The sequence below is a fragment of the Apteryx rowi genome, unplaced genomic scaffold (genome assembly GCF_003343035.1).
Source record: "Apteryx rowi isolate R43461 unplaced genomic scaffold, aptRow1 scaffold_200, whole genome shotgun sequence".
In the NCBI taxonomy this organism is placed as follows: Eukaryota; Metazoa; Chordata; class Aves; order Apterygiformes; family Apterygidae; genus Apteryx; species Apteryx rowi.
This window is the reverse complement of record NW_020448309.1, coordinates 1,497,367-1,524,247: the sequence shown is the minus strand read 5'-3', so window position 1 is coordinate 1,524,247 and position 26,881 is coordinate 1,497,367. Positions and strand designations below refer to the sequence as shown.

Sequence of the window (26,881 nt, the reverse complement as noted above, 5' to 3'; positions counted from 1 at the left end):
AGCCACAAGGATGAGACATGCCATCTTGCAACAGCCTGGGCTTTGCCCTGAGCCCTGTTGCCATCCAGTCCAGATGGGACTTGGTGTAATGTGCTCCCCTTCATATCACTCACATGGCTTCTCCCATGTGCACAGAGAATGGCTACACCAGTACGGATGAGGAGGTCTCCGAATTCAGCCTGGCTTCAGATGGGAGGTGAGCACCCAGCTTAGCCCTGCCTGCAGCAGGCTGTGCCTGACCTGATAGTGTCTGTGGTGTGGCAGGGAGTCTGGTGCCACCCATGGGACCTCAAGGATGGATATAGATGAAGAAAGCCCCATCTAAGCTTTCCTGTGGTGTCTAGCTCTCGGGAGGGAGCGCAAACATCTCCCAGACTCCAACAGGGTATGAAGACTAGGTCATCCCTTGGGGAAAGGGTGCTGAGGAGCAGGAGGTGACCCAAGGAGTCTAGTGGATGGGGGTGGCCAGGTCTCTGAGTTCAGCACTGAAAATCCAGCTCTGCCTTCTCACGCTCCTTGCAGCTTCTCTCAGTCTTTCACCATGAAGGGCTCAGCCAGCCAGGATGACTTCAATTTCAAGGTGAGTTGGCCTTGCTGTGTGGCCCTGCCACAGGGTATGGGATGAGGGACAGATGGGCACACTGTCTGGCAATGCTCCAGGGCTTGAGTTTGGGGTCTGCTTCATAGTCTTACCCTTGGAGAGCCAGGCTTGTGATATGGTAGAATGGTGGGGTCAGCTCTAGGCAAGGAGGATCCCATGCCTCCTGGTTCTGTGGTCTCCTGAAGGACTGGAGACTTGAGAAACATCCGCAAGGACACCCAATACCTTCCAAGTTTGTGTGGGCATCAAGCAGGTCCCCATGCAGTACCACATCCATTCACTTGTGGTTAGAGGTGGAGGAAATCCCACTGCTCTGCCCAGGCTGTCACCCTTTCTTAGAGTATGGAGAGCTAGTGCTGTGATGGGCATCCCAGAGTGATGCAGGGAAGCTCAGCCTCCCATGACCAGGGAGTGTGAGCAACTCCACCCTACAGCTTCCTGGCTGCACCCTGTGTCCTCCCCCATGCTGCCTGTGTCTGAGCCCTCTTCCCTGCTCTAGGGAGAGCCCAAGCTCTCAGGGCAGATGAAGGCAGTGTCAGCCGAGTGTCTAGGACCCACGCTGGATGTCTCCACCAAGAACATCACCAAGTCCTTGGCATCCCTCATGGAGATCAAAGAGGATGGGATCAGCTTCTCCATCCGAGACCCCTACTACAAGGAGAAAGTGTCCCGCACCATCAGCCTGCCCACGCGAGGAAGCACCTTGTGAGCACAGGGTGATGGGTCTCTGTGCACCGAGAGTTTCACGGAGGCGTGGGTTGGTGGGTGGGAAGCCATGTCCTGGCCCTCCAAAGCAGTAAGCGTGAGCCAAATTCTACATCCATCCAGGCCTGTTTGCAGCAAGCAATGGTGGGTTTCTCCAGCTGGAGATTATCTAGGAATATGTTGGTATCCTCTGCAACTGAAGAGAAGGGTATTCAAGGAGGAGAGAAAAAGGGGGGAACATGAGGGGCACTAATTCATTGCCCTGGGTTCTGTCATCAGCCTTCATGGGCAGCAGAATCCTGGCATCTTCCCAGGGTGCCAAAAGGATCTGTACTCATGGGATGACTTGAGAAATCCTCTGACCTTGTGATCATGCCTCCAGAGCACCCCAACTTCTGCATTTGGCCTGCTGGGGGAGGGCATGTGGGTTCAGCAGAAAGGGACGCAGCCCTGGGAAAGAGCAGACACTCACCATGCTCTCCTTTGCTCCAGTCCCAGGCAATCTCGTGGCTCAGACACCTCACCTCTGACAAGGAGGAAATCCTATGACCGTGGGCAACCTGCCAGGTGAGCTGGAGACTTTGCCATGGGGAGGCTGAGTGGCCCAGACAAATGGGGAAATGCCCGTTGCACTGGCTGTTGCTGTTTCGGCAGGGCTCTGGTGTACCAGCATGGGCAAGACAGGTTTTGGCACCTGACAGCTGAGTAACCCCATATCATGTTTCTGTTTAATCCTTACTGGCTCAGGCCTCCAGATGTTGGCTTCACACCTCCCTCATCCCCACCTACCCGCCCACGCAACGATCGCAATGTCTTCTCTCGTCTGACAAGCAACCAGAGCCAGGGGTCTGCCTTGGACAAGTAAGTCTTGGTGGGGCGGGTGGGTCTGAGTGAGGGGGATCAGTGCTGTAGCAGAAAACAGCAAATACCAGGTCCCACTGCAGGGTGTAGAAGCACAGGACCTGGGACGGCTCCAGCCAGACTCCTGCCACCCTCTTCCTTCACTGCTCCTCTCCACAAGGGAGCAGATGCTCTGCAGGGGCCAGGCTGGACTCTTGCCCCTGTCCTGTGGTGACCTGGTGTGTGTTCCCTCAAAACTGTCTGCTCACCGGAGCTCACAGGCCTGGGCTCTTGCTAAGCGATACTTGGAGACATGGTGGTGCCAGTTTTGGACTGCCAGGAAGGACTGAGGAGCAGGATGGGCTGGGGTAAGGCAGGATGGGGGGCTCACAGGAGGCTGATGAACTTGCACCAGTTCACAAATGCTGCTCCAACCACCCCCTGTGGCAGGTTGGGCAGTTGTCCATAAGATCAGCCCCCAACTTGGAGCAAACCTAGAAGCATTGATGTGCCCAGACAGAGATCTGCTGTTTGATCTTCATGTCCCCTCCTGCTCCTTTGCCCTCTCCCTTGATTCTCCATGTGTGCTTCTCTCTGTTTCTCTCTCTCTTTCTCTATCTCTTTGTCCCACACTGGCTTGGATGCAATAACAACCCTCCATCTCTGACTCCTCTGCTTCCTCTTCTGTTCTGGGTTTTCTCTCCCGTAATCCTGCTAATTTTCTGCCCCTAGGTCTGATGACAGCGATTCCTCTGTCTCGGAGGTGCTGAGGTATAGACAACTTTCTATTTATTATCACTTCTTCCTCTCCTCATCCTTCTCTCTTTCTCATGATTCCGCTCTCCCTTGTCCCTGCATGCTCCACCTGCACCTTGCTGCTCTGCCCCATCTCCCAGGACTCTTTTCCAGGCTGCTAGTTTGTGCTGTCCCTCTCCTCTTGGCATGCCAACTCCAGCATCTGATGCTGTCCCCTCTGTTGTTAGTTTCGAGCTGTTCTTGCTCTGATCAGCCTTTGGGAATGTGGCACTGGAAACATGTATGGCCTTTGGCTGGATGGAGGTGGTCACATGTTCTGCTCCACCTCTGGTGGGCTCTCATCAGCACAACGCCACAGTGTCCTATCCCTCCCCCCAGCTCTCCAGCAGGATGGTGTGATGCTGGAGCACTGGGGTGGCTCAAGCAATGCTGGGAACTGTCAGCATGTCCTTCCTGCAAGCATCTTCCAGGCAAATATCTCCAAGTGCTCCCCACACTTGGGTGTGCTTTCCCAGTGCTGGGGTGAGGATGAGTAAATATCTTTCCTCATCTTGCAGAGAGAAAAACCAAGTCAGTCTGCAGTGCAGAGCTTAGCCTTGGGGGTGAAGATGGCCCTGGACTTGTACCCCTGTACTATCCTACCTGCTGAAGTTACTTACCATCAGGAACACCTTTTCCCCATCCTCTAGGAATGTAAACCCTTTAGTATCTGGGTGTCCCCTTGCATTGCTTGTACCCTGAGCTTTCATAGGTGCCCAGTCACTCCATGGGGATGGCACCAGATACATGGCTGTGCTGGAGCGTGCCAGGTCACCTAAGATGGTTTGCAGTTAGGCAGCAAAACAATGTTCATTGATAATATTTCACCTTGCAGCAGCCCTGCAGACCTGGGATTTCCGTTTGGTTTCAGTGTTACCTCATGATTGGGATAAACACTAGGAGTCAGGATAAACACTAGGGCTGTTTAATTTGGGTTTGCAAAGTACAGCTGGTAATTGAGAAAGGGAGGTCATATGCATGTGACTTCCAAGCCCAAATTAATGAGCCTACATTTGGCTCTGTCCTCCCAACTAATGCAAACCTTTCATGGCTCTGTGCCTGCCCTTCTCCAGCCCTGTGTCTCAGTTTGCCTACCTGTAAGAAAAGAATAGCACAGCTCTGGGCTCTGCTTCCAGGTGGAGGCTGTGCTTTGGGATCCCAGCTGGGAAGAGCTTTTGGTGGCCATGCGTGTGTCCCTTGGGGACTGGGAGGGTGGGACTGTCAGAGCCCAGTGCCCTGAGCATTGCTGCTGTGGAGGGGATTGGCAGGTGCTCTGTATTCTGAGGCTGTATCGTGCAGGTACCTCTTTTGAAAAAAGGTTCAGCAGGGATCGATCCTCTTCTGCTTAATGCCAGTGATAGGTGACAGGGCTCCCGTGGCCATTGCAGCATGGATGCTGTGTGCAAAAAGCCACTGCTGTTCTTTGTCACCCTTGTGGTCTTAGAGCAGGGCCCTGTCTGTGGATGTCACCAGCCATGAACTGTGGGCTGCGGACTCCAGCCTCCAAGGAACTGGAGTGCTGCATGTTAGTACCTTGAAACATTCATTTTGAGCAGAGTCCCAGACTGGAGAAGGTGCAGGGTCCAGTTTGTGCCATATTGATCTGACAGCAGATGAGCTGTGACTTCTAGTTCCTTGGATCTGTGCTGGTGGGGTGTGAGAGGCTGAGCAGCAGAACAGAGACCACTGGCTAACCCTTCTTTGTGAATTCCTTTTCTGTATTGCTGGGGCAGAGACTGATGGGGATGATCATGGAGAGGCACGAAGGGTTTCCGTGAAGAGGTTTGCATGGGCATGTCTGGTTCAGACAGAGGGGCCCATCTTTTCAGCCAGCAGGTGGGAGATGCTTGGGATGAGGCAGTTCTCACCCTCCCATGCCTCTGGGACCATGTAGCGTGGTGTCTTTCCACACACAGACCCCAACATTCTTGTTCTCTCTTTCCCATGCAAGGGGCATCATTAATCCAGTAGGTGGCACCAAGAATGCCCGGACAGCTCCCCTGCAGTGTGTCTCCGTGGCAGAAGGACACACCAAGCCTGTGCTCTGTCTGGATGCCACCGACGAGTTGCTTTTCACTGGGTCTAAAGGTGTGTGGCAGGTAGAGAGGACGGGGGGTTGCTGGCAAGGGCAACAGTTCGGCATGGGGAAATATGCATGAAGTGCTTGGCGCCAGGGGGTGGTTCTTTCTGGGCCTCTGTCCTTTCCTCAGTATTGAGCCTTCCCTTGCACTGCACCAGTGCCAGGGCTGGCTGGCTCGTTTCCTCTGGAGACAGGGGAAACCCCTAAGCACCCAGGCCCATGGAGGGATTCCTCCAGTCTGACACTCTCGGGCACATTTCTCCTCCCACAGACCGGAGCTGCAAGATGTGGAACCTGGTGACGGGCCAGGAAATTGCTTCCCTCAAGGGTCATCCAAACAATGTGGTTTCCATCAAGTACTGCAGCCACACAGGGCTGGTGTTCACCGTGTCTACCTCATACATTAAAGTGTGGGACATCCGGGACTCGGCCCGGTGCATCCGCACCCTCACGTATGTAGCAGGCGGGAGTGACCTTGAGGGACCCTGGAACTGTGAGCATCTCTGGCTTTGCAGAAGCCGATCTCAGGACCTGTTGAGGCCCCAAGTGCTAGAGACAAAGCCCCAAACCAACTGCTTTAATGCCAGTTTGCAGCAAATGCACTGCTGCAGCCTAAGGGAGCAGGGAGGCTGGGGGAGACCTGGAGCCACCCTGCAATGAGGGCCCAGGGGAAAGAACCTTGAAGGGATTTGGGAGGTAGCAGACAGCTGCCTCTGGGGACATGCCTGGCAGTCCAAAGTGGGAGCTCAGATCTTTAAAGAGGAATTTGAGAACTGGAAAGGAGTGTGGGACAGGCTGTACCTACTGTCTGCCAACCCAAAGCAGGGCTCAAAGGTTAGCAGAGAGAGAGCTCAGCAGGCCAGGTTTACCAGCTCACTCCGCCACAGAGCTGCTTTCTCCATCCAACCTCATCTCATATGCCTTGGTCTGAAGGTGCTTCTCCCTCCCAGCTCACCCATGATGATGAGGCCAAATACCTCTGCCTCCCTGTGCTACCTGCCAGTACTGGCCAGCCAGCTCTTCCTCTTCATACAGGGGGCAAAGGGAAATGGGAGGAGGAAAGAGCAGCCCAAAATGGAAACTGGGGGCAGAGCAGGATGCTCCATATCATGCACACACCCAAGGTACTTAGCTCCACTTTTCAGGCAGGGTAGTGGCCTGGGAGACAAAGATCTGGCTGATCCCAGGGTGGCCACAGAGTAAGTGATATCACAAGGGCCTTTCCAGACATAGAATCCACCTGTGCCAAGTTGGAGCCCAGTGATTCCATCCAGTTACTCAGTGAGACCCCAGTGGTTCTGATCTCCACAGCTCTCCACTTATCCTCCCTCCTTGATCTCTCCCTCCCATAGATCTTCTGGCCAGGTGATCTCTGGGGACGCGTGTGCCGGGACCACCACCCGCACTGTCACCAGTGTGCAGGGCGAGCACCAGATCAACCAGATTGCTCTCAACCCCACCGGCACCATGCTCTACGCAGCCACTGGCAATTCTGTCCGCATCTGGGAGCTGAGCAGGTGAGGGCTAGTGCCAGGAGTGGACAAGGTGCTGACACTCAACAGACACTGCCTGTTCAGGAGGGCCTGAAATGACTCCCACCAGGGAAAGTGAAAGCCCTTTTAGCAGTGGGGATTGCCTGGAACAAGGACTTTTGGGGAACTTTTCCTATGGGACCCAAGAGGTGAGGAGCAGCAGTGGGGCTGCCTGGGGTGGAGGGTTTATCTATGAGTTGGGCAAACCTTAGGAGAAGGGGAAAAACATGGAGGGTGAGCAGCAGCCTACTGGTTGTGCTGTTGTTCCCTCCCTGCCAGGTATACACCAGGTTGCTGAGCTTTTGCTTCTGCCTGGACTCTGCAGATGGTTGCTGGTGTGCCCCAAGGCTGTTCTTCTACTTCTGTCGTCACTAGGAAGTGGGATGTCCCTGCTCATGATCCCCCATGGGGACCGTTCCCTATCAGAGGGGCACCAGGCGTGTGGGGGTCTGTGCCTGGGAAAGCCCTTTGGAGGAACTTTGGTGCCCAGGAAAGGGTGAGCTGACCCAGTGCCATTTCTCTAAGGTTGCAGCCAATCGGGAAGCTGAGTGGCCACATCGGGCCTGTGATGTGTCTCACGGTAAACCAGACTGCAAGCAACCATGACCTGGTGGTCACAGGCTCCAAAGATCACTACGTCAAGGTACTCTTCCCTGGCTCCTGGGCAGAACCCAATGTCCCATAGGGGAGCTCAGCTGCTGGCAACACTCAAAAACTCTTTTCTCCTCCTCACCCAGATTTCTGTTTTCCCCTCTGCCTGTGGCTTTTTGCTCATCTGCTCACCTCTAATCTTGCCTTTTACTTTGCTCCTGGTACACATGAAGCTTTGGAGGCAGGAGTTCTCATTCCTCAGGTTCTGTAGGTGACGTTTGCTTGCTATGGCTGACAAAGATTAGCAGCTTGCCCTGTCCTGCATAATTTTCCTCCCAGATACAGATACTTTGTGCCCGCTTATTCACAGCGCCAGCACAATAAAAGCTTCCCCCCTCCCTTTTCATTTTCTGCTGGTTTTAGCAGGTTGAACTGGAACTGACACCAGGGAAGTGGAGAGAAATGATAAGCTGGGAAGGGAACCAGGATCCCACTCTTCTGACAGCTGCAAGCTGTTAGCTTGGCCCATGGTAGTGTGTAAAAACTCCCCATGAGTGAAATGCAATGAAATGAGAGCTGCCTTTGGTGGCAGACTTTCCCTGATAGTGGCAGAACGCTTGGTTAGACCTTAGCCCCCCAAAAGCCTCAATTAACCGCTCCCCTTTCCAGCAACAGTCTGGGTACTCTGAGCCTAGAAACAGAGGCTGATGGCCAGTTTTGTGAGAGCAGGTGACCTCCATTCCCATCTGAGGTCTCTCTCTCACTGCTTTCCCCCAGGTGTTTGAGATCACTGAGGGTATGGTGGGCAACATTGGCCCCACTCACAACTTTGAGCCCCCTCACTATGACGGCATCGAGTGCCTGGCCATCCAGGGAGACATCCTCTTCAGTGGCTCCAGGGACAACGGCATAAAGAAGTGGGATCTGGAGCAGCAGGAACTTATCCAGGTCTGGAGGGGAGTGGATGGAACAGGTCCTCGGGGTAATGTGGGGCAGAGGAGCATTGCTGCAGAGGGTTTAAGGGGAGATTCAGAGACCTGATATTAGTGTCTCCTGCGCTAAGCTAACCTGGAAGAGCACCTCTATTCCTTGAACTCTAGCAGGCCCCACTGTTGTGGGAAAGTGTGCCAGATGGCTCAGTCCTCCCCAAAAGTGGGTGCTACAGGGCATTCAGGGCTGCCAGTTCTCCCCCAGCATGTGGGCTGCGGCAGTAATTGCTGTTCTGGGTGCCATGTTCCTCTCTGAAGACAAGATTGTTGTCTCCTGCCCAAGGGACAAACCAAGCTCTGAGTCTTTGATCCAGCCCCTTGGCCTCCTAACTTTGCAACACCATCCCCAGCATGGGGGGCAGCAGTGGTCTGAGTACCCTTGCTTGGGTTTATGAAGCCCTTGTGAGTGCTGCAGATTAAATTGTTGCTGTAAGGATGGTCATGGTCTCTGTCCTGTCCCCCTACCTACAGCAAATCCCCAATGCACACAAAGACTGGGTCTGCGCCCTAGCCTTCATCCCTGGCCGCCCCATGGTGCTGAGTGCCTGCCGTGGAGGCATGGTCAAAGTCTGGAATGTGGACACCTTCACCCCGGTTGGGGAGATCAAAGGGCATGACAGCCCTATCAACGCCATCTGCACCAACTCAAAGCACATCTTCACTGCCTCCAGGTGAGCCTCAGGCTTTCTGGTCCCCAGAGCCCCCTGGGAGGGGCAGAACCCTGGGTGGAGATGTCATCCCTGGGCTAGGGTGGGTTTGCTCTGAGAGCAAAGGAAAAGTGGGTCAGGGAGGGAAGGAAGAGGGGATTCCTGCAGCTTTGTAGTCCCCCCACTCCTGCATCTCATCTTGCCAATGTTAGCCTGCCCCATGGCAAGGCCTGCCAAGCATGGCTCCCTGCTGGCGTGTTAAGCACTCTGACCCCAGCGCCTTCCCCTGCCTATGTTCTGGTGATGCCATGGTTGTCCCTAATACAGTGACCCATCTCCCTGGGGGCTGGTCATCCCCTGCTGCTCTTGGGGAGCTCTCCAGCAGCAAGACTCTGATATCTTCTTTTCGACCATGTTCCTTTTCTCCCTTCCTTTTTCTCTGTCTCTCTCTGTCTCTCTTCCCCCCACCTCCCATCTGTGCCACAGTGACTGCCGGGTAAAGTTATGGAATTACGTGCCTGGGCTCACCCCTTGCCTTCCACGACGCGTCCTTGCCATAAAGGGCCGTGCTACTAGTCTGCCTTGACCCTCCTGCTCTTTCTGTCTCTCTCTTGCTCATGCGCTCTTTTTCTGTCTTACTTTTCTTTTCTCTCTCTCTCTCTCCATCTCTTTCTTCCTCTATCTTTCTCTCTGTTGCTTGCTTTAGCTCCTCTCTCTCTCTCTCTCCCTCTCTCTCTCTCTGGTCTGAGCTGCTTCTTAACGGTATGAAACTATTTTGCGTTTTTCTTCACTTGATAAATTTTTGCTAGAAGTGACCTACCCCTTTGCCCCAGTCATATCCCTGTTTTTGTTGGGGGTTTTGGGGGGGGGTTTTTGGTTTTTTTTCCCCCGGTGCCCATATCTACTGTGGCAGCTCTGTGGGAGCCATAGCCTGCCTGCACCCTTGCATGCATGACGGGGCAGGAGTTGGCAGTTGCCCCCCAAAGCATCCTGTACCCCAGGGAGAAAAAGCTCAGCAGTTCCCTGCAGTGTCACAGCTCTGACCCAGTCAGAGTTCCCTCCAGGGAGTCCTGCTGTCAGAGTCAGCTTGGGAGTCCCCAGAGATCATAATGTCTTTGTTCCCTGTCGCCAATTGCTGCCAGTAGTGTGATCTGGAGGCTGAGCCCCATTGGGCGTGCCTGCTCCCCAACATGGATTGGGCAACCTCCTGCCAAAAGAAAGTAGCCTAGAAGTCTTGTGGGCTGCATGCTACCATGGGCTTGGGGTGGAGTGTGTTTTTCCCCAGCAGTGCCTCTCTGCAATGTGTCTGTGACTTTCGTGTGTGAAGCACCTCATTCACACCATCCCTCTCACCTTTGTTTCTCAGTGACTTGACAGTGAAGCTCTGGAGTGGGAGGAGATTGCCTACTGGATCAAACTAGGAGCTGCAAAAAGACTGGAAAAAGTGACAGGAGGGTGAAGGTCCTAGTCCCTCTGCCTCACTACAAAGACCTTATTGTCTACAAGAGTTCAGCCCAGGGATGGGAATTTCTTTGTGCCTGATCCCACGGGATGGATGATGTCCCATCTGGTACTTTGTGCACTGCCAGCTTCCCTGAGGAAGCAGCTTCGTGAGGCATTGTCAGCTCCCCTTTTCCTCCTGCTGCACCATCTTGATGGTTTTCCAGTGACCAGGAACTGTTTCAACTCCCTTCTCGCTCACCCTGCTATAACACTTACTGGGATTCCTGGGGGTCGGATTCCAGGCTAACCTCCTTGACTCCTTCTCAGAGACATCAGTTTCCCTTCTGCTCACCATGGGTTCATGCTGCCTTTGTCATAAGCTGTGCTCCTTCAGTCCCTGTGGGCTCCACGGCTAGTTCCTGCAGCAGTCTGTCTCCACTCCACAGTCTCAAGGCTGAATGGGTTTTGCTGGCCAGGATCACAGCATAGAAGGGGTTGAGTGTGATGCCCACAGACACCTAACCCATCACTGCACTGAGGGCTGCTTCTCTGGAGAAGTTACTCATGGGACAGCCTCTCTGTGGTAGTGGGTCTGCAGAAGGGTGTCCAGGTAGATCCATTCCCCGGAATCAGTCTACCTGGCCTCAATGGTTGGAGATGTGCATTTGACTCAGCTCACTGAGCTTCTTTGCTGTGCCCTAACTATGGACACAAGGAATATGGTAAGCCTGGGAAAATCTCCCTTGGACAACTTCAAGACAAATTTGCTGCAAGTTCCCTTCACACTCTCCAAGCCCTAATCATAAACTTAGCTGATCCATTGCTCTTGAGCTCTTCCCCATGTGCCCATTCCACTCTGCAGTGGTAAAGGCAATTGCTGCTCAGCCCTGCTCACAGCACCTTGGGTCTTAACAAGCATTTTGTCGTGGGTCTCTGAAACATTTGAATCCCTCTGGAGGCTGGAAATACGAGCAAAAAAGAAAGTTACTGGGTGAAGAAGCAAAGGCTGGATTTGACATCCCCCCTGCCTCCCAGCTGCCTGTCTCATTTTGCCACTACTGGGAGGTGAACTTTCCCCAGGCTCTCCTCTGAGCCCCTTCCCAGGGAGGGCACTAGCTCAGGGTTGGCCCATCAGCTCCTCAAGAGCAGAGGCCAGGAGGCAGGATGGGTGCTGTGCATGACCGTGTCGGTCTGGGTTCCAGTAGAGTCCAGAGCTGGAGGATGCCCAGCAAGGCATGGGTGCAGCTGGAGGACAGGTGTGTTGTCTGTGCTTGGAGCAGGGGAGGAAGAGATTGCACACACTGGTCTTGCACAAGACCCTGATTCACCCCATGCTTGAAGGACAAACCTGCAGGGTCTGCATCCCCTGTGAATGATCTCACACAATCCAGCTTCCACAAAAGGCTGGGGGCTCCTTCCAGGTGTATGTTTCCCGGAGGACATCGCCACCGTTCTCCCTTTCTCCCATTCAAGGGGTCAGCAAGGCCCTCCTCTCCCACTGGCACTTTCCTCTCTCTCTTCCCCTTGACGCACTGGATCATCCCCTGCATCCTGCCCTGTGCCAGGCAGAGCTTGTCATGGGACAGCAGAGGAGACTCTGGGAAAGGCACTATCATGTTCTCACTTCCCTTCTGTCACAGAAGAAGCAGTATTTGAACTCTGATTTAAGGATTTCTCCATGTAATCCTACCAGTGCCAAACTGGGATCTCCAGGACCTGCCCAACTGTTTTTTAAAAACATAAACCATTTTCTCCCTGCTTTCTCCAAGCATGGTGACTTGAAGACCAGGCCCAGTCTTTTTGCCACCAAGCCTCCTTAAAACCATTCCAATTCTTCTGCATCCCAAAATACAGGAACATCTTTATTTATTTGATGGATTTTTTTTTTTTGCCTTTTAGGAAAAAAAAAAATCCTGCTGCTGCATCCTGATGGAAGGCACGATGGCTTGTTTGTAGTCGTGATCCTGACAAGGACAGTGAACAGCCTTCTCTTGATAGTTATTGAGCCCTGCTCAGCCTGGGACTGGAGGCTGCTTTGGAGGTGAGGAAACCCCCTGAAGCCCCAGCACTTGGAGCTGGCTCTGGCACTGCACAGGGTTTGATGCCAGAGGGATCCTAGTGTGGTAGAGCCTGAAGTTCTCGGATGCAAGCTCCAGGGCCTCTTCTGCCACCAGCTGATGAAGAAGTGATGCTGGTGCCCTGGGGAGGTGAGAGGAGGGACAGCTACTTTGGACTTTGTGTACACTGCTGGGACTGGGAGGGGGGCAAGCAAAAAGGCACAGGGTATTCCGGCCACCAGAATAACGCACAGATGTGAGATGGCTGAGCAGGAGCGAGGTGGTGTTAACCTCCGAGAGCACAGAGCATCTTGCAGAGGGTTTCTCTGCTCATTGCTCAGCCTATTCAACCTTCACTTGGCCGTGTGTGTGTGTGTGTGTGTGTGTGTGTGTGTGACTACCTGTAGCTAGGGCTTGTGCAGGTGGACCATAATGTGTTAGTGTTTACACTCAGATCTGCCAGTGCCTAATCTAAAGCCTCTCGATGCTGCTCCCTGCTGAAGTTGGTGAAGGGACCTGCTGCTGAGGGATTTTGTGTGCATGCTGCAGATGCTTACTTAATCTCCCAGGGGAGTGAGGGCCAGTCCTGGAAGATGCTGAGTGTCTGCCACACTGTTATGTCCAGCACCATGTCAACTGGGCTTTCAAACTTGGAGAAGACTCATGGAGGCTGTGCCTCTCCCTCCACTGGAGCTCCCATGCTGGGCACCTGCTTGTCAGGTTTTTCTCAGCCTGCAGATGGAGGAAGCAGGGTACCATAGCACAGTTGCAAGCAGATCAGAAGGGGAGGTATTTGAAGCAGGACTTGACTGTAGTCCCATAGCTCTGTGTGTGTGTGTGTGTGCATGTGTGTGTTTGTGTCTCTACCTGCATGGGTTGGTATTTCCCGTACAGGAGAGTGATTCTTGGGTGTTGATCTGGTTTAGCTACCTCACGGTGCAAGCTGGGTGCTGTCATTGTTGGGTTTGGTTTGGGGGATGGGATGGGGTGGGGTGGGGGGTTGTGTTTTGTTTTGTTTTTTTTATTATTGTTGTTATTGTTATGATTTTGACACTTGAATTTGTCCTGGGGACACATGGCCTCACCCACACCTTGCTGCATCTCTGAGCCACCCCTTGCATCTCCCTTCCTTCCTCCCAACAGACAGCATGGCAGGGCAATTCAAGCTGCTCTCCAGAGCATCCCTATCTCTCACCTTTACAGTGGGAGCCCCAGCTGAGCTGCAACACAGTGATTTTGATCCCATTGCTGGTGGGATGCTCATACCAGGGTTCTACATTGTTGCTGTTGGTTATTGTGCTGATTTGCAGCCTGGAAGTGGTTCCTCTTGTCCCTTTGAAGGATGGAAAGGGGCCTCTGTGAGGCTCATCTCAGCCTGTAGTCCTGACTCTGCAGATTGCTGGTGGCTGCAATGAAGCACTTCTTGTCTGTGAAATGTCAGGCAAAGCACACAGTTTGAATGGGCCTGTCCAAGCCCAAATTTTCCAGAGCCTGTTGTGATTTGGTAGCAGTCTGGAGCAGCAGGGAACTGGTGCTGTAAAAACTCCTGCCTGGGCTGAGTTGGCCTGTAAGAGAAGCTGATTCTTGCATGTCACATTTGATTTCCATCCCCAAAAGATATCTGAATCTAGATCATCTCCTAGGCTTTGAACATCAATCAGGAAAACCCTGGAGCCCTACTGGTCACCCCCACTTTCCTCTTGTGGCTCAAAAGCAAACACAGGGCCAGTCTGCCACTCTCGCAGCATGATGGGGTTTAGGAAGGGGGTCATAGCTCTGAACCACACAATTGGGGGAATTGGGTTCCTCCAAACACTGAAGCACAAGGCCCCATCATGCACAAGGTCTAACAAATATGGCATCTTGGACTGTGGTCCTTCACCTCCTCTCTTCACTGCTTGCCCCGCAGCTTCTGCCTGTAGGCAAAATCACAGCACACGCCAACAGGCCCCAGAGCTTCACTTGCCCAATTTTTCCTCTTTTCTAAGTCTGAGAGGACATTGTCTGCAGGCTCAGGCTGGGAACATGGGCTCAGATACCCAGATGTGAAAGTCGGGGGTATGGGAGAAGGCGAGGAGTGTTTGCCTGCTGAAGGAAGCAAGTGAGATGTTTCATGCTTTCACTTTGAGCTGGGTTGTTCCCTCAGGGTTCAGAGGTTGTGCTGCTGAGTAACTTAAGCCCCTCCTTGTGATCTCTGAGCCTCTCTGCCAACCCCTCCATTGCAGGGAAGGTTTGGAGCTGCCTTCATTCATTTTGCTTCTCCCTGGGTGCCTTGGTTTGTGACAAGGATGCCATGATTCCTGCTGTCCCAGGATGTCCTTCCCTTGGTGGGAAGGATACATTTGCTGTGTGACACATTTGTCTTTGGGCACGGGCTCTCTCACTCCGTGGGTGTTCTCCCTTCAGGACACAATGGCCTGCTCCATCCCCTGCCTGCGGTTTTGTGCTGGCCCAGGGCTGAGCTTTGCACAAAAGGGATGGAGATGGCTCAGGAGCCCAAAAGCCCTGGGCCCCCAAACCACTGTGAGCCTACCCAGGGAGCCTAGGCATTGCCCTCCTTCCCTGCATGCACAGCTTTTATGGCACAAAAGGGCAGGCCAGATAGCGTCTCCAAGTTTAGCCAGCTGCAAGGAGTTGGAGCATGAAGGTCCCCCTGGGTATGTTGTCTTCCCCAGCACCTCTAAGCACAGCTGCTGGTTTGGAATCTTAGCTGCTGCCCTCTGACCTTAGCTCTGCAGAGCAAGTGCTGCTCCCAGGGTGTCTTCCCTGTGCCCCTCTCCTGGTCCTTCCCCAATCCTAAGCTAGATGGGGGTCCAGGTATGACCCCTGCTGAGCACAGGGCTCAGATCTGCTTTTCAGCACACTCACTGTTTTGCACTGTCCTGCAGGTGACATTCCCTCTGTGCACCCCTTTCACTGTCCAGGGTTGGGGGGGGGGTCCAATGACCCTGGCCCCTTTGCACCTTGGTGCAGATGCTCCAGCTGTAACTGACATGGAGCCCAGCACAGTCCCGGCCCGCCAGGCCCAGTCCTGACTTTCCCGGGGTTTCATCCTCAGAGAAGCATAGCCGTATGCCTTCATCCTTCCCTGGGGGCTCATCCCCCCACCTGTAACAGCTCTGGTCCCCAAGCACATCCCTTGTGGTACCTGCCCAGCTGCTCAGCATCTCCCACATCCTGGGACCAACCTTAAGGCCAGCCCAGCAACAGGGCTTGGGCAGCTGTAGCATCTCATTGCCAGCTCTAGGACCTTTTCTTGCTGCACAACTATCACAAATAGCAGGTGCCTTTTCTTGCTCGGAGCTGTTTTATAGAGGCCAACTGTTATGAAGGCTTTTTTCTCTGCTGGGTTGTGCAGCCCAGCCCAGTGGTCTGGGTTTGTTCATAGGACAAGGCATGTACATATATTTTATACCTCGATGTGTTCCTGTAAATAGTGTAAGTTATTTCAGTTTCATGATGTACATGTTTTTTTCCAATGGATGTGTTTGTTCCTTGCCTCTTTGTCTTCACAAATAAAATGTATTGAAATGAAATGATGGAGCAGAGCTGGGAACTACTCATTCCGATGCATGTGGTGAAAAGACTGGGGGAAATGGTGGGAGGAGTGGTGCAGTTACAGCCCTTCTGGCCTTGCCTTGGCTGTTGTGAGATGATGACCTTCACCCACATCCTTATGGGATCAGAGTCCTGAGGCAGACAGGACAGATGTGGTTGGGCTACCTGGATTCTCCCCAAGGGTGTGATTGCTGTGGGTAAATCATTAGGGACTGAACTGTAAAGGCCACAGCCCTGGCCAGGCTGGCTCTGCACCTCTGTCTGGGTGAGGAGGGGGATGAGGGGAGGAAGGAGTAAAGCCAGGCCGTCCCAAGCCAAAGTGGCAGCTGTCCTCCCCTTCCTCCCCAGAGGGCAGAGCATCCACCAGCCCTGCAGCATCTCATCACCCTCTTCATGCACCCAGATGAGGCAGGGCCTTGTTGCTGGGACCTGTATCCAGGGCCTACAGGGACATGCCCATGGTGCAAGCTCCGCGGTGGGGCAGGATACTCCATGCCTCCTGCTCCTCCTGGGCAGAGTGGTGGTGCCCACACCCCTGCTCTGTTCTCCCTGGGGCTGGGCAGTCCTGGGATATGAGGGCTCTGCATCCACCTGGGAATGAAGCTCTTAAGGCACTGGCCATCTGCAGCATGCTACATGTCACATCCTGGGGAGCAGCCTGGTTGGGTGAGGACCACCTCCCCATGGCTGGTGGCCCAGGAGAGCAAGGGAAGCCCGCAGCTGAGTGGCTCTGGACCTTGGGGACAGCCAGCAGGTGGCAGCCCTGGCTGTGGAACCGCAGTGCCTAGGTCCCTGTGGCAAGGTAGAGCTGCTGGGGCAGGGGACAGAAGTGTCTCCCCAGAGATGCTTCACTTCAGGCTATCCAGCCCAAGGACTGGGGAGGGAGGGGGATGCAGAGGAGGTTGGAGTGTGGAGCCTGTTCCCAGGGTCACAGACTGTTGCAGGAGTTACAGGAAGGTTAAGTGGCAATAGGAAGTGGGGCAAGGAGCTCCTGCCATTCCAGGAGCTGTGGCTGGGTCCCTTGAGCATGGATATGAAGGCCAGGACACCTGGGTTCTACCTTTGGTGCCACAGGATGCGTGGTGATCCTAATGCCAGCGTGAAGTTCCCACTGAGCACACAGAAGTGATGGATGTCAGCACCACACTGTAACTCCTCCCCTTCCCCCTGAAATGTCAAGCAGCAAACCTGCACTGCAGGGCAGGGAGGGTTGGCGATGAGCTGCATCCCTAGTATTCAGCAGGGCAATGCCTTGGCTCCAGCAGCCTCTGCTTTCCCTTTCCCAGCTGGCCATGTCACTGGTTAGACCAGATGGAGCAGCTGAGCACAGGGAACTGCCAGCCCCACAATGTCTCTGTGCCAACCATCCCCCAGAAGAGGTGGGGAGATGTGGTAAATGCTGGCACACACCCTGCAGCAGTGGCATGGTGGCTGCGCCCCATGTGGGACACTTCAGACCTTGCTGCCATCCCAGGACTGTCCTGGCATGGAGTTGGGGGCCCCTTCCAGCCATGAGCTCAAAACACATCTCTCAATGCCTGTCGTGCCTGGGCAGGCTCCAGAGAGCAGTGCCACATCTCGGGGGAGCTGGGCTTGGGGGTAACATTAGAGCCACCCTGGAAGAGGGGATGCAACAGTGCTGAGTACTTACCACAGGGACACAAGTGGAGTGGGGGAGAGTAGTGTGCCAGTACAGCCCTAACTGTGCTTCGGGGTGGGGGGGGAGATGGTAATGCCAACAACAGTGCCCAGAGCCATGCTAACCCCCAGCACTATGTCTCATCCTGTGCTGTGCTTGCCTCAATGTGAGCCTCCATACCCACAGCCACCCCAGGGTGCTGCCAGGGTAGACGGGACCTGAGGGGCCACATCTGTGGGGCTGTCATGGGCCCGGTTTCTCCTCCTAGCAAGGCAGGTGACTTTGGTGGTATTCCTTTCCCTCTTGGTGCCCCACATGCTCACTGTATCCTGGAGATGCCTTTTCTTGCTGACCCTCCTGTCACCGACTCGCTCTGAAGAGCCCTGATTCCCACCCACAGCCACCTCTTTCTAGACGCAGCAGGACACCAAGCCTGGCTGGGCTGACACCACCCTGCGTCATGCTCCCCTCATGCTTACAGATGCCCTGAGAGCATAGACCAGCAGCAAGGGGACTGCATAGACACGGCCACCAGCTCTGGCCATGAGATGGATGCACTGCAAGCTCTATGGATGGATCAGGCCTTTGCCATGAGATGTCACCCTCCCAGGCCCAAAATGTTGCTGTCAGCTCCTGGGACAGCCAGAGGCTTGGAATAAGACTGATGCCTCCTGGTTTATCCCAGCAGCATCCACCCACAAGGGGAGGGGAGAGCAACACAAAGTTTCAGTCTTCCAGACTGCCTGGTTAGAGATTAAGGGAGGTTGGGAGAGACCAGAGCCGTAGATGTGATAGCAACGCAAGGCCAGCCCTGCCTGGCTCCCTGGGGGGGGGGGGRGGGGGGTTCCTGTCACCCTGAGCTCCCCAGGCTCCCAGCCATGCAGATCCATGCCATGGCAGGGTGGCAGGGCTCCACAGAGGGGTGCCCAGAACTGCAGTGTGCAGACTCCATGTTGCACCTGGCCACAGCTTTGTTGTGGCGAGAATTCCAGGAGAGAAAGAGGAAAGAACTGGACCGTGCTGAGCAATTTTGCGACCCAGAGCTCTGTGGACATAGGTGAATAACAGAGGATTTTTGAAAAAAAAAAAACAAAAAACCCTGCCCAGCCCTTTGCCACCTGTCCCTAAAGCCTGGCTCTAAGGAGGAGTTGCTCCACACCCATCAGCGCTGTGCTAGCTCTGCTGCCCTGTGCTCTGGGGAGAGCATGGGGATGTCCCAAGTGAGTCTTATGCCCTCTGGCTATCCTGTCCCAGTGTCTCCAGGGAACAGGGCCACCCCATGATCTGCTCTCCACAGCCTATCTGCAGGGCCAGGGTTGAAGCATGTAGGTTGGGTGGGCAGGCAGGAAGGCCATTTCCACAGGGAAGCAGAGCCAGAGAGTGCCTGCTGCTGTGGGTGGGGATTGCTCAGGGACTGATGATATGGTGCTCCTGCTCCACTCCAGAGGCAGCTGCATTTCAGCAGTGGGTGGAAAAAGCTTCCCCAGGGGCAAGTTTCTAACAACAAATGCTGTAAGCCCAGCCCAGCAGCTGAGTCCCTGGGCACAGCAGGAGCCCTGGGCTTAGCCCCATTTGAATGCAGATTTAAGGCTCTTTGTGTGCCCAACACCAGTGTATCCCCCAGTGGTCGTGGCTTGCCCCATGACAGTGATGGCAGGGACTGCCCCCTGGCATGGGGGACAGCCCTCTGCACTGCAGGAGGCTGTGCCCAGGAAACAAAAGAGCATGGCAGCACCCAGCACTCGTGACTGCAGGGGAGGAATGAAGCTGGGGCAGGTGATCAGCTGGCGTGACCTAGTGCCTCCTGGATGGCAGGCTGGCCCTGCCTGCCCTGGGGCTGTAGCAAGGGCGCTGGCAGGATGGCAGGTGATGTGACAAGAGGGATGGGGCATGCAGCCACGGTGCTGTTGCTGGCCACTGGGCCAAGGTGGCGCATCAGTGCTGCCTGTTCCACTCCTGCCCATCACCCCCAAGGGCACACAAGTGGGTTTGCTCCCAGGCACCTTTTCAAAGTAAACAAGATGAGGGAGCCTAAAGAAGGCTACGTGATGCCAGGGTCTGCCCCATGCACACAGTGTCATGGGTTTGCTTCAGCCAAACTGTTGCATAGATGCAGCTGGCTCTGCAGAGTACCAGCTTGAGGCAAGTGGGTGCCAGACCTTTGGCTTTGATGGGCCCAGGGCTCCCTCTACCAGCACAGGGCCAAGAAGAGTATGAATACATCCAGAGAGAGTCCCAAATACCCCTGCCCAACAGTCAGAGAGTCAGGAGCCACCAAAAGGCAATTCCTCAAATGCATCCTACAGCCCTGCCCTGTCCCTTGACTTGTGTTCTTAGCAGGTGTACATGTGTGCCCATGCACAAGCACTTGTGAAATAGCAGGGAGTGGGCTGGCACAGCTCTGCAGTCTATTCCAGCCACCCACAGGCAAAAATTGACCTATCCCAACATGGAGAACAGAAATAGCCACCTGCCTTGTTCCCACTTCATCTCCACACAGACAGCCTGTTCGCACCTGGGTCCCACTCCCAACCTCTGCCACACTTTGTCACCTAGTCTTTCATCCCCCTTTGGGGCAAGCTGTGCCTGTGCTGCACCAGTGAGTGACTGAGCTGGTGCTCAAAATGTGACTGAGGCACCTATGCAAGCACTCGGTTTGTACAAGGGCTGGGCTTCCCTCCTGGGCAGGGCTTCTCGAGGGGGATGCTGCATGGCCAGGTGGGCACCTGGGTCAGCTTTACTAGCCCCTTTGCCTCCCAGGGAGGGGATGCACAGCCCCCCAGGACCTTCCAGGAGGCATCTGGCCCTTCCGGATGTGTTTTCTTGGCAGCAGAAGCCGAATGAACCTGCTGCTGTGAGCAAACAAACACAAGCGAGTGAAATGGCAGTGAAGAAAACACCCCGAGAAGCCGATGCGGGTGAAACTCTGGGCACCGGCAGGGCAAGGGCTCTGACAATGATTAAACTGGCCAACCCAGATTTCCCGGCAAGGCAGAGCTGGGCTGGGACCCAGTGGTTCATATTATGCAAATCACCTGGATCTGGGAGCATGAACGTTTCAGCCTGGAATTCCCCTCGGGCCGCCAGATCGCATTACTGCCGCACGCACTATAAAAGGCGAGACAAGGGCAGGGCCTGCCCATAGGCACCAGACTCCAGGCCAGGGCCCCCATGAGTAGTGGTTAGCGGCAGGGCACGGTGCTTTTGGTTCTCCCTTTGCTGCTCTGTGGATTAGCTGCTGCTCCCAGGATTGCCATCACAGAAGGTACCAAAGCTTTTCCGTTCGGTGCCTGTTCCCTAACGGGGAGTTTCCCTCGGCCCGGGATGGCTGCTTTGCTCTCCTCCCTGTGCATCTTTGCTCTCGCCAGGGGATGCAGTTGTTTTTTTTCTAGCTGCACACCTGTTTTGTCATTATAGCCATGAGCCCCTTTGGGCGGGCTGATAAGACAGTGATCTGGAGGGCCCCCCTCCCAGACCCCAAATTTTGTCGAGCGAGCAGCCAGATCTGGCTCCTCAAAGAAGGCCAAGCATGGGCTTGATGCCTTCCTGGCCAGAGAGATATTGGGATGTGTTTTTTGCGACGGGTTCAAAGGACTTGATCTCCTGATGCCAGAGTCCCTCCCAACGGCGGAGCACAACCCTGGCGGAGTTGGCAGTGCGGAGAGCTGGGCTGTGACTTTCTGGGTGCTGCTGGGCCATGGGGCTGGGGGACTGCCTGACTGCTGAATTTCCTGTGATGTCTGGCCCCATAGAGAGGCTGTGCAACACCAGTCTCCGCAAATGACAGCAGGGCTGCTTGCTTATTATCTGTTTACATTGGCTCTGAGAGGGGTTGGAGAGGCCAGACCATTGGGGAAGAGACTTTCTTGCAAGCACGATGATGCTGTGTCCCTTGGCCTGCTCTCTCTGAGCCGCCCCACTCCGGGGAGGAACAGGGAGCTGGCCCACGCCAGGTCCTGTGGTGGCGGTGAGTCAGGCCCCAGCCCAGACTGGCCGGGTGATGGGCGTGGGTGTTTCTGCAAAGGTGACCTGAGAGGTGACGTTAACTGGAGGGAGGGAGAGCCCAGCCTCGCCCAGCCCCAGTCCCACGGCTGCTGCGGTGCTGCAGGGCCAGGTTCCCCTGCCTTGACAGGGCCAACACTCACTGTGGTCTCTCAACACAGAACTTGATGGCGGGATCTTGTGAGATCAGCAACATCTTCTCCAACTACATCAGTGCCATGTACCAGCCAGACGAGGGGCAGCCGACGCTGGATGTGCTAGGACACCTTGGAGATGACAGCACCTTGGGGCTGAGCCTCCCCACCAGCCAGCCCCTGGCAGAAAGCACAGGTAGGGTTCCAGATGATAAGGCAGGATAACAGGGGGGAGCGGTGGTGGGCTGTACAGGGGACCCAGCATGCGGGGTAGAAATGAAGCAGTACCGCTGTCTTGGAAGAGCATTTCAAGGTCCTGGTCCCACTGGGGCAAGTCAATGGCTTGCACCATGACTCAGTTTCCCCAGTGGTGTGTTGGCTAGAAGTTTGCAGGAGGAGACACAAGATGGCAGAAAGTCTGCTGTTCAGAGTGCACTGGCTCTATGGGTTATGGGGGAGGGGGGGTAGGGAATCATTGCTATCCTTCCCCTAACACATCCCCAGGACACAGGCTGTGAGGGCTGAAGGGGAGCCAGGGAGTAGTTTGGAAGGATGGTCCTAGTGCTTGGGGTCCCACTCTGCAGGTGGGACCATTGCAGGATGGCCCCAGGGGAGGCATAGGGAACGCGGCAAGAGGAACACAGCCAGCAGAGCAGGGCAGATCCCAGCATGGATGGGGCAAACAGCACCTAAACCTGGTGGCAGGGAGAGAGTCAGGTCATCACTGTCCCCCAGAACCTCTGTGGAGCAGGACAGTGTGTGGCTGGGAATCTGGCAGCAGGCGTCAGCCACGTATTAGCCCCATAAACTGCCAAGTGCAGGGCCTGCTGTGCCCTGCATGATCAGCATGTGGCCTGACCCCACCCAGGCAGCCCATGGCACCCTGCCCTGGCACTGCCTCCCTGCCCCTGAACCCCACTCTCTGTCCTTTGCAGACAAGCCGGAGTGGTTCAGTGAGCTCCCATACTTCTGGACCAAGGTGCAGGTGCTAGAGTGGATCAGCTACCATGTGGAGAAGAACAAGTATGATGCCAGCTCCATCGACTTCTCCTGCTGCAACATGGATGGGCACACGCTCTGCCACTGCACAAGGGACCAGATGCGCCTCATCTTTGGGCCCCTGGGGGATGAGCTCTATGACCGTCTGCATGAGATCAGTGAGTGGCCCCAGTGCTCCCTCCATCTTTGGGCTGGTAATCTTTGAGCATGAGACTGAGATCCCCCTGCTAGCCCAGGGACCCCCCTGCTCACCTGGGCACTGCAGAGGGCTGTCTAGTGGGGGAGGCTGCCTTGGGGGAAGCTGGACAGCGTGTCATGGGGGAGTGGGGGCACAGCCTGGAGTCCAGGTAGGGCTGGGCTCAGCTCCCTGTGTGTGCCATTCCCCACTGCATCGCTAATCCCAGGCATCCCCTTCTGCAGCCTCTGACGAGCTGAACTGGATCATTGACTTGCTGGAAAAAGAGAATGTGACTTCCCAAGAGACATTCCTGGATACCAGCCATCTGGGTAAGAGAGGTGCCTTGGCCAGGCTTTGTCCCCAGAGACCAGATGTTGCAGGGAGGGCTAACCCCTTCTTCCCCTCTCTGGCCCTTCTAGAGCTGGGAAATCCCTGTGCCAAGGACTCCCTGGAGGACATGAAGTTCACAAACCCTTTCCTCTCCACAGACTTCACCTGCTTGCCTGATGCCATGTCCCCAGGCAGCTCAGATATCTCAGGTCAGTGTTTTGCCCATTGTCTGCCCAGTTGCAAACTCCCCTTGTTTGCACTGAGCTGGGAGGGTGATGGGATCCTGCCCCAGGGCAGGTTTGGGCCTTGTATCAAGAGGATGAGCCGAGGGGGCCTGATGAGAATGAGAAGGAAAAGCCATGGGAAAGCATCTTCAGATGCAAACTGCTGGTGGTCCGAGCCCTGTCCTTTTATCTCCCAGGGCCTGTGATGTCCCACAGCCCCAACTCCCAGGACTCCGGTGGAAGTGACCTTGACCTCGACCCTGCAGAAGCAAAGCTCTTCCCTGATGGTGAGCTGTTCGCTTCCCACCTGGGAGCTCAGAGATGAGAGCTTATTCCTGGACATTTCCAGCTTTCTGGCTGGCACAGTAACTGTGCAAGGGCCAGTTGAAAAGTGTGAGGGCCAGTGCAAGGGCCAGAGCACAATTCCTCTGACAATGATTCAGAGAAAAGATCTGAACAGCCATCTCCATGTAGGGAAGGAGGGAGAACATTGGCTTTCTATGTGCCCTGAACCCTGTTCTCCCCAGTTGAGCATGGTGATGCTGCAGGCTTTGCCTTGCTTTTTACCAGAGCTAGTGTAACCACGGCAGCAGTGAGGTTAGTGGGAAGGGGAAGGCAGAGGCAGCTAGATAAAGGCTTTAGCCAGATTTTTCAGGCCCTGTGAGCCGAGGGGTCAGTCCTGTTCAGAACTGACCCCAGCTGCTTATGAGACAGGGATGCAAGGGAGCAGCAAGGTTTGGGGAAGGAACGACATGCTGCCCTATGGAAGGAAAGGCATACCGCATCTTTCCAGGCGGGGAAGGGGACTATGGCTGGAGGGAATGGGGAGACCCTTCTCTCAGAGAGCTGGTTCTCTGGTACCTGGGCCTGCAAAGTGGGTTCAGCCTCTGATTCCCCCCACTGCTAGCTCTTCCCCGTGCTTCTGCTCCTGAAGAAAGAGGCTAGTGATATCTCTGTGTCTGGGGAGGTGTGAGCTGCAACCCAGAAGACTCTGAAGACAGAGTAACGTTTCCTCTTGTCTGTGTGCACAGATGGCTTTGCAGGGGGCAAGAAAGGGGACACCAAACATGGCAAGCGGAAACGGGGACGGCCCCGAAAACTCAGCAAGGAGAGCAGAGACTGCCTGGAGAGCCGGAAGAGCAAGCACAGTATGTGGACTCTAGCCAGGCCCCTCCAGCCAGGAGCTGGGAACTGCCTGTCCCCAGCTTGACTCCATGGGTGGGGAGGTGGGAGGAAGGATGGTGTCCACTGGCCATGCTCCTTGGCAGGGGGCTCAGGGGGACCCAATGTACAGGGAAACCCAAGAGCTTCCCCCCTGCTCAAACAGCCCGTTCTCCTTCAGCCCCAAGAGGTACCCACCTGTGGGAGTTTATCCGGGACATCCTGATCCACCCTGAGCTGAATGAGGGGTTGATGAAGTGGGAGGACCGACGGGAAGGTGTCTTCAAGTTCCTGCGCTCCGAGGCAGTGGCTCAGCTCTGGGGCCAGAAGAAGAAGAATAGCAGCATGACCTACGAGAAGCTGAGCCGAGCCATGCGGTGAGTGTCCTCCCCTATTCCCCAAGGGGTACCTTGCCCATGGGGCTGGGTCAGATCCACTAGAGCTCAGCCCTGGTCCCCTACAGCAGCTCTTGGCACATGGTGCTGCATCCAGGGTCCTGATTCCACCTCTGTCCCCTCCAGGTATTACTATAAACGGGAGATCCTGGAAAGAGTTGATGGGCGACGGCTGGTGTACAAATTTGGGAAGAACTCCAGCGGCTGGAAAGAGGAGGAGGTGTTGAACAGGAACAAAGAACTGTAAAGGTCCTGGATGAACTGGGGCCCAGCAAGCTCCCCTGGGCCAGCCTTGAACCTGGCTCCTTGGCAGGAAACTTTGCCTACAGTTGGATCTGGAAGCTGCTGCCCCATGCAGCGTGTGAGACTCCAGCCCCTTGTGTGGGCACACATGCGCACGCTGGTGATCGCCAGTACTGAGATATTTAAAGCTAATATTTTGGCTCCAGTAGGTTATTGTAAACCATTATTTCCCTCGTTGGATTTGTACCTCCAACTGGAGTTTCAGTGACTTTGGCTATTTCAAAGCCTGGACAATGGCAAAGGGGAAGAGAAATCTGGGTGACAGATGGCACCGAAGAGAGAATTCAGCAGGTATCCTGCTGACATCCACCTCCTGCTCGCGTAGAGGGACGGCACCACTGTCTCATCTGTGACCAGACAGGACTCGTCCCATTTATGAGACCTTTCTGAAGTGTCCTCCTCCATTGCTGCTCAAGACCTGCTGAAGGTGCCCACTGTCTTGTTTTCTCCACGTGGGATGAGTGAGGCCCCTCTGTGCAGCAGCTCCTCAACATGGCATCAGCCAAGAGCAGATGGAGACAACACAGAGTTTCGTCCAACTCTGGAAAACTCACAAAAGGAGAGAGGACTCCAGACAGCTGGGTCTGTCTGAGTTTCCAGCCTGGCCACCTGTATCTGAAAACAGGTCTTTTTCCCACAAGTAGCTTCTAATTTATGTAAGACAAAAAAAGGCACAGAATAAATGTACAGATCTATTTTTTCATGAATAAGATGTTCCTGTGTGACAATGTGCATTGTAGGGCACGCATGTGTCTTGTGGCAGGTGGTGATGCTCAGCTGGACTGAAGCAATGTCACAGGGGCACAGACCGGCTCTGTGCCAGCCACAGGAGGGGGGATGCTAGCCCAGGCAGGCACCCAGCAGGTGCATGTGGTTTCCTCCTTTTGAATTAGGAACATAAAGGAATAAATTTGTATTTGTTTGGTTTTTTTTGTAACTTCTATGTCATTTTGCTTGCTTTGCTTTTCTTGAAGACATGGGGGTGACCAGACGCATGTTATCTGGGATGTCCCATTGCATGAACCCTGTCTGCCACCATCTCTCCTGCCTGGCATTGCCTGGACCTGCCCAGTCCTCCCGGTACAGGGTTGCAGGGTCTTCTTCAGTGTGAGATGGACAGTCTGTCTCTAGCCTGGTGGGAGTGAGGGGTAGAGGTCTTGTCTCAAAGCCAGGGCATAAAAGTCACCTCATCACTGCAGGGGAATCTTGCACCAGCTCCCAACTCTTGGCCCTTGTGAGGACTCTCCAGAGACTTCTGCTCTATTATTCACCTTTGCATGAAGGCTTTCTAAGAAAGCCATCTGCAAGCCAGTGTTTGATAAGACACAGAAGTCTCTAGGTAGGATGTAAACTTTCAGATCCCAGAGACCCACATCATGGGCAGGCAAGACGGGGACTCAGCTCCCTCATCATTTAGATCTCCAGCCTGGCTCCTGGAGTCGTGGACTGAGGGAAGGACCTCCAGCCCCTCTCTGACCGGTCTCTTCTGAGATATGAAGGGACATAAAGAAGAGGCACAGATATTACAATGATTTTAAGGCTTGTTCAACTTCCAGTCTGTCTATTTGGAGGCCTCTCTAGGCCCTAAGTGTCTCTCAAAGGGATGTCAAGGTGGGGAGCACTGCTGAGGCCCGTCAGTGCAGAGAGCCCAAACACGCTGCCTCTTCTGAGGGATTGT

The 26,881-nt window shown here is 54.7% G+C and overlaps 2 protein-coding genes across 3 annotated transcripts in view; both read left to right on the top strand.

The window, feature by feature from the left end:
- KIF21B (kinesin family member 21B) overlaps nucleotides 1-13,248 on the top strand; it is a 28,724-nt gene extending 15,476 nt beyond the window's left edge. The window contains exons 22-34 of one of the 2 annotated variants that reach the window (XM_026063779.1): nucleotides 136-196; nucleotides 523-580; nucleotides 1,101-1,306; nucleotides 1,799-1,873; nucleotides 2,054-2,167; nucleotides 2,879-2,917; nucleotides 4,893-5,029; nucleotides 5,293-5,473; nucleotides 6,374-6,538; nucleotides 7,079-7,196; nucleotides 7,922-8,092; nucleotides 8,605-8,804; nucleotides 10,147-10,946. In XM_026063779.1, the coding sequence (XP_025919564.1) occupies nucleotides 136-196; nucleotides 523-580; nucleotides 1,101-1,306; nucleotides 1,799-1,873; nucleotides 2,054-2,167; nucleotides 2,879-2,917; nucleotides 4,893-5,029; nucleotides 5,293-5,473; nucleotides 6,374-6,538; nucleotides 7,079-7,196; nucleotides 7,922-8,092; nucleotides 8,605-8,804; nucleotides 10,147-10,201 (1,580 nt within the window). In that variant the 3' untranslated portion in view covers nucleotides 10,202-10,946. Of the gene's footprint in view, nucleotides 1-135; nucleotides 197-522; nucleotides 581-1,100; nucleotides 1,307-1,798; nucleotides 1,874-2,053; nucleotides 2,168-2,878; nucleotides 2,918-4,892; nucleotides 5,030-5,292; nucleotides 5,474-6,373; nucleotides 6,539-7,078; nucleotides 7,197-7,921; nucleotides 8,093-8,604; nucleotides 8,805-10,146; nucleotides 10,947-12,122 lie in introns of those variants that run through there. The other variant, XR_003253169.1, reaches the window with a different exon arrangement.
- A 7,439-nt stretch (nucleotides 13,249-20,687) lies between these two features.
- On the top strand, nucleotides 20,688-25,147 carry ELF3 (E74 like ETS transcription factor 3). The gene is made up of 9 exons (XM_026063788.1): nucleotides 20,688-20,742; nucleotides 21,641-21,809; nucleotides 22,549-22,770; nucleotides 23,033-23,119; nucleotides 23,210-23,329; nucleotides 23,542-23,631; nucleotides 24,376-24,492; nucleotides 24,687-24,882; nucleotides 25,027-25,147. The coding sequence occupies exons 2-9, from the start codon at nucleotides 21,647-21,649 to the stop codon at nucleotides 25,145-25,147; spliced, it is 1,116 nt and encodes a 371-aa protein (XP_025919573.1). The 5' UTR covers nucleotides 20,688-20,742; nucleotides 21,641-21,646.
- Nucleotides 25,148-26,881: the final 1,734 nt, after the last annotated feature.

What these genes read in the sequence shown, in the direction of transcription:
- ELF3 (XM_026063788.1), top strand. Translation starts at nt 21,647, where the DNA reads ATGGCGGGATCTTGTGAGATCAGCAACATCTTCTCCAACTACATCAGT. An exon ending in CCTGGATACCAGCCATCTGG is followed by an intron (nt 23,120 to 23,209) that starts GTAAGAGAGGTG and finishes TGGCCCTTCTAG; the next exon opens with AGCTGGGAAATCCCTGTGCC. An exon ending in AGGCAGCTCAGATATCTCAG is followed by an intron (nt 23,330 to 23,541) that starts GTCAGTGTTTTG and finishes TTTATCTCCCAG; the next exon opens with GGCCTGTGATGTCCCACAGC.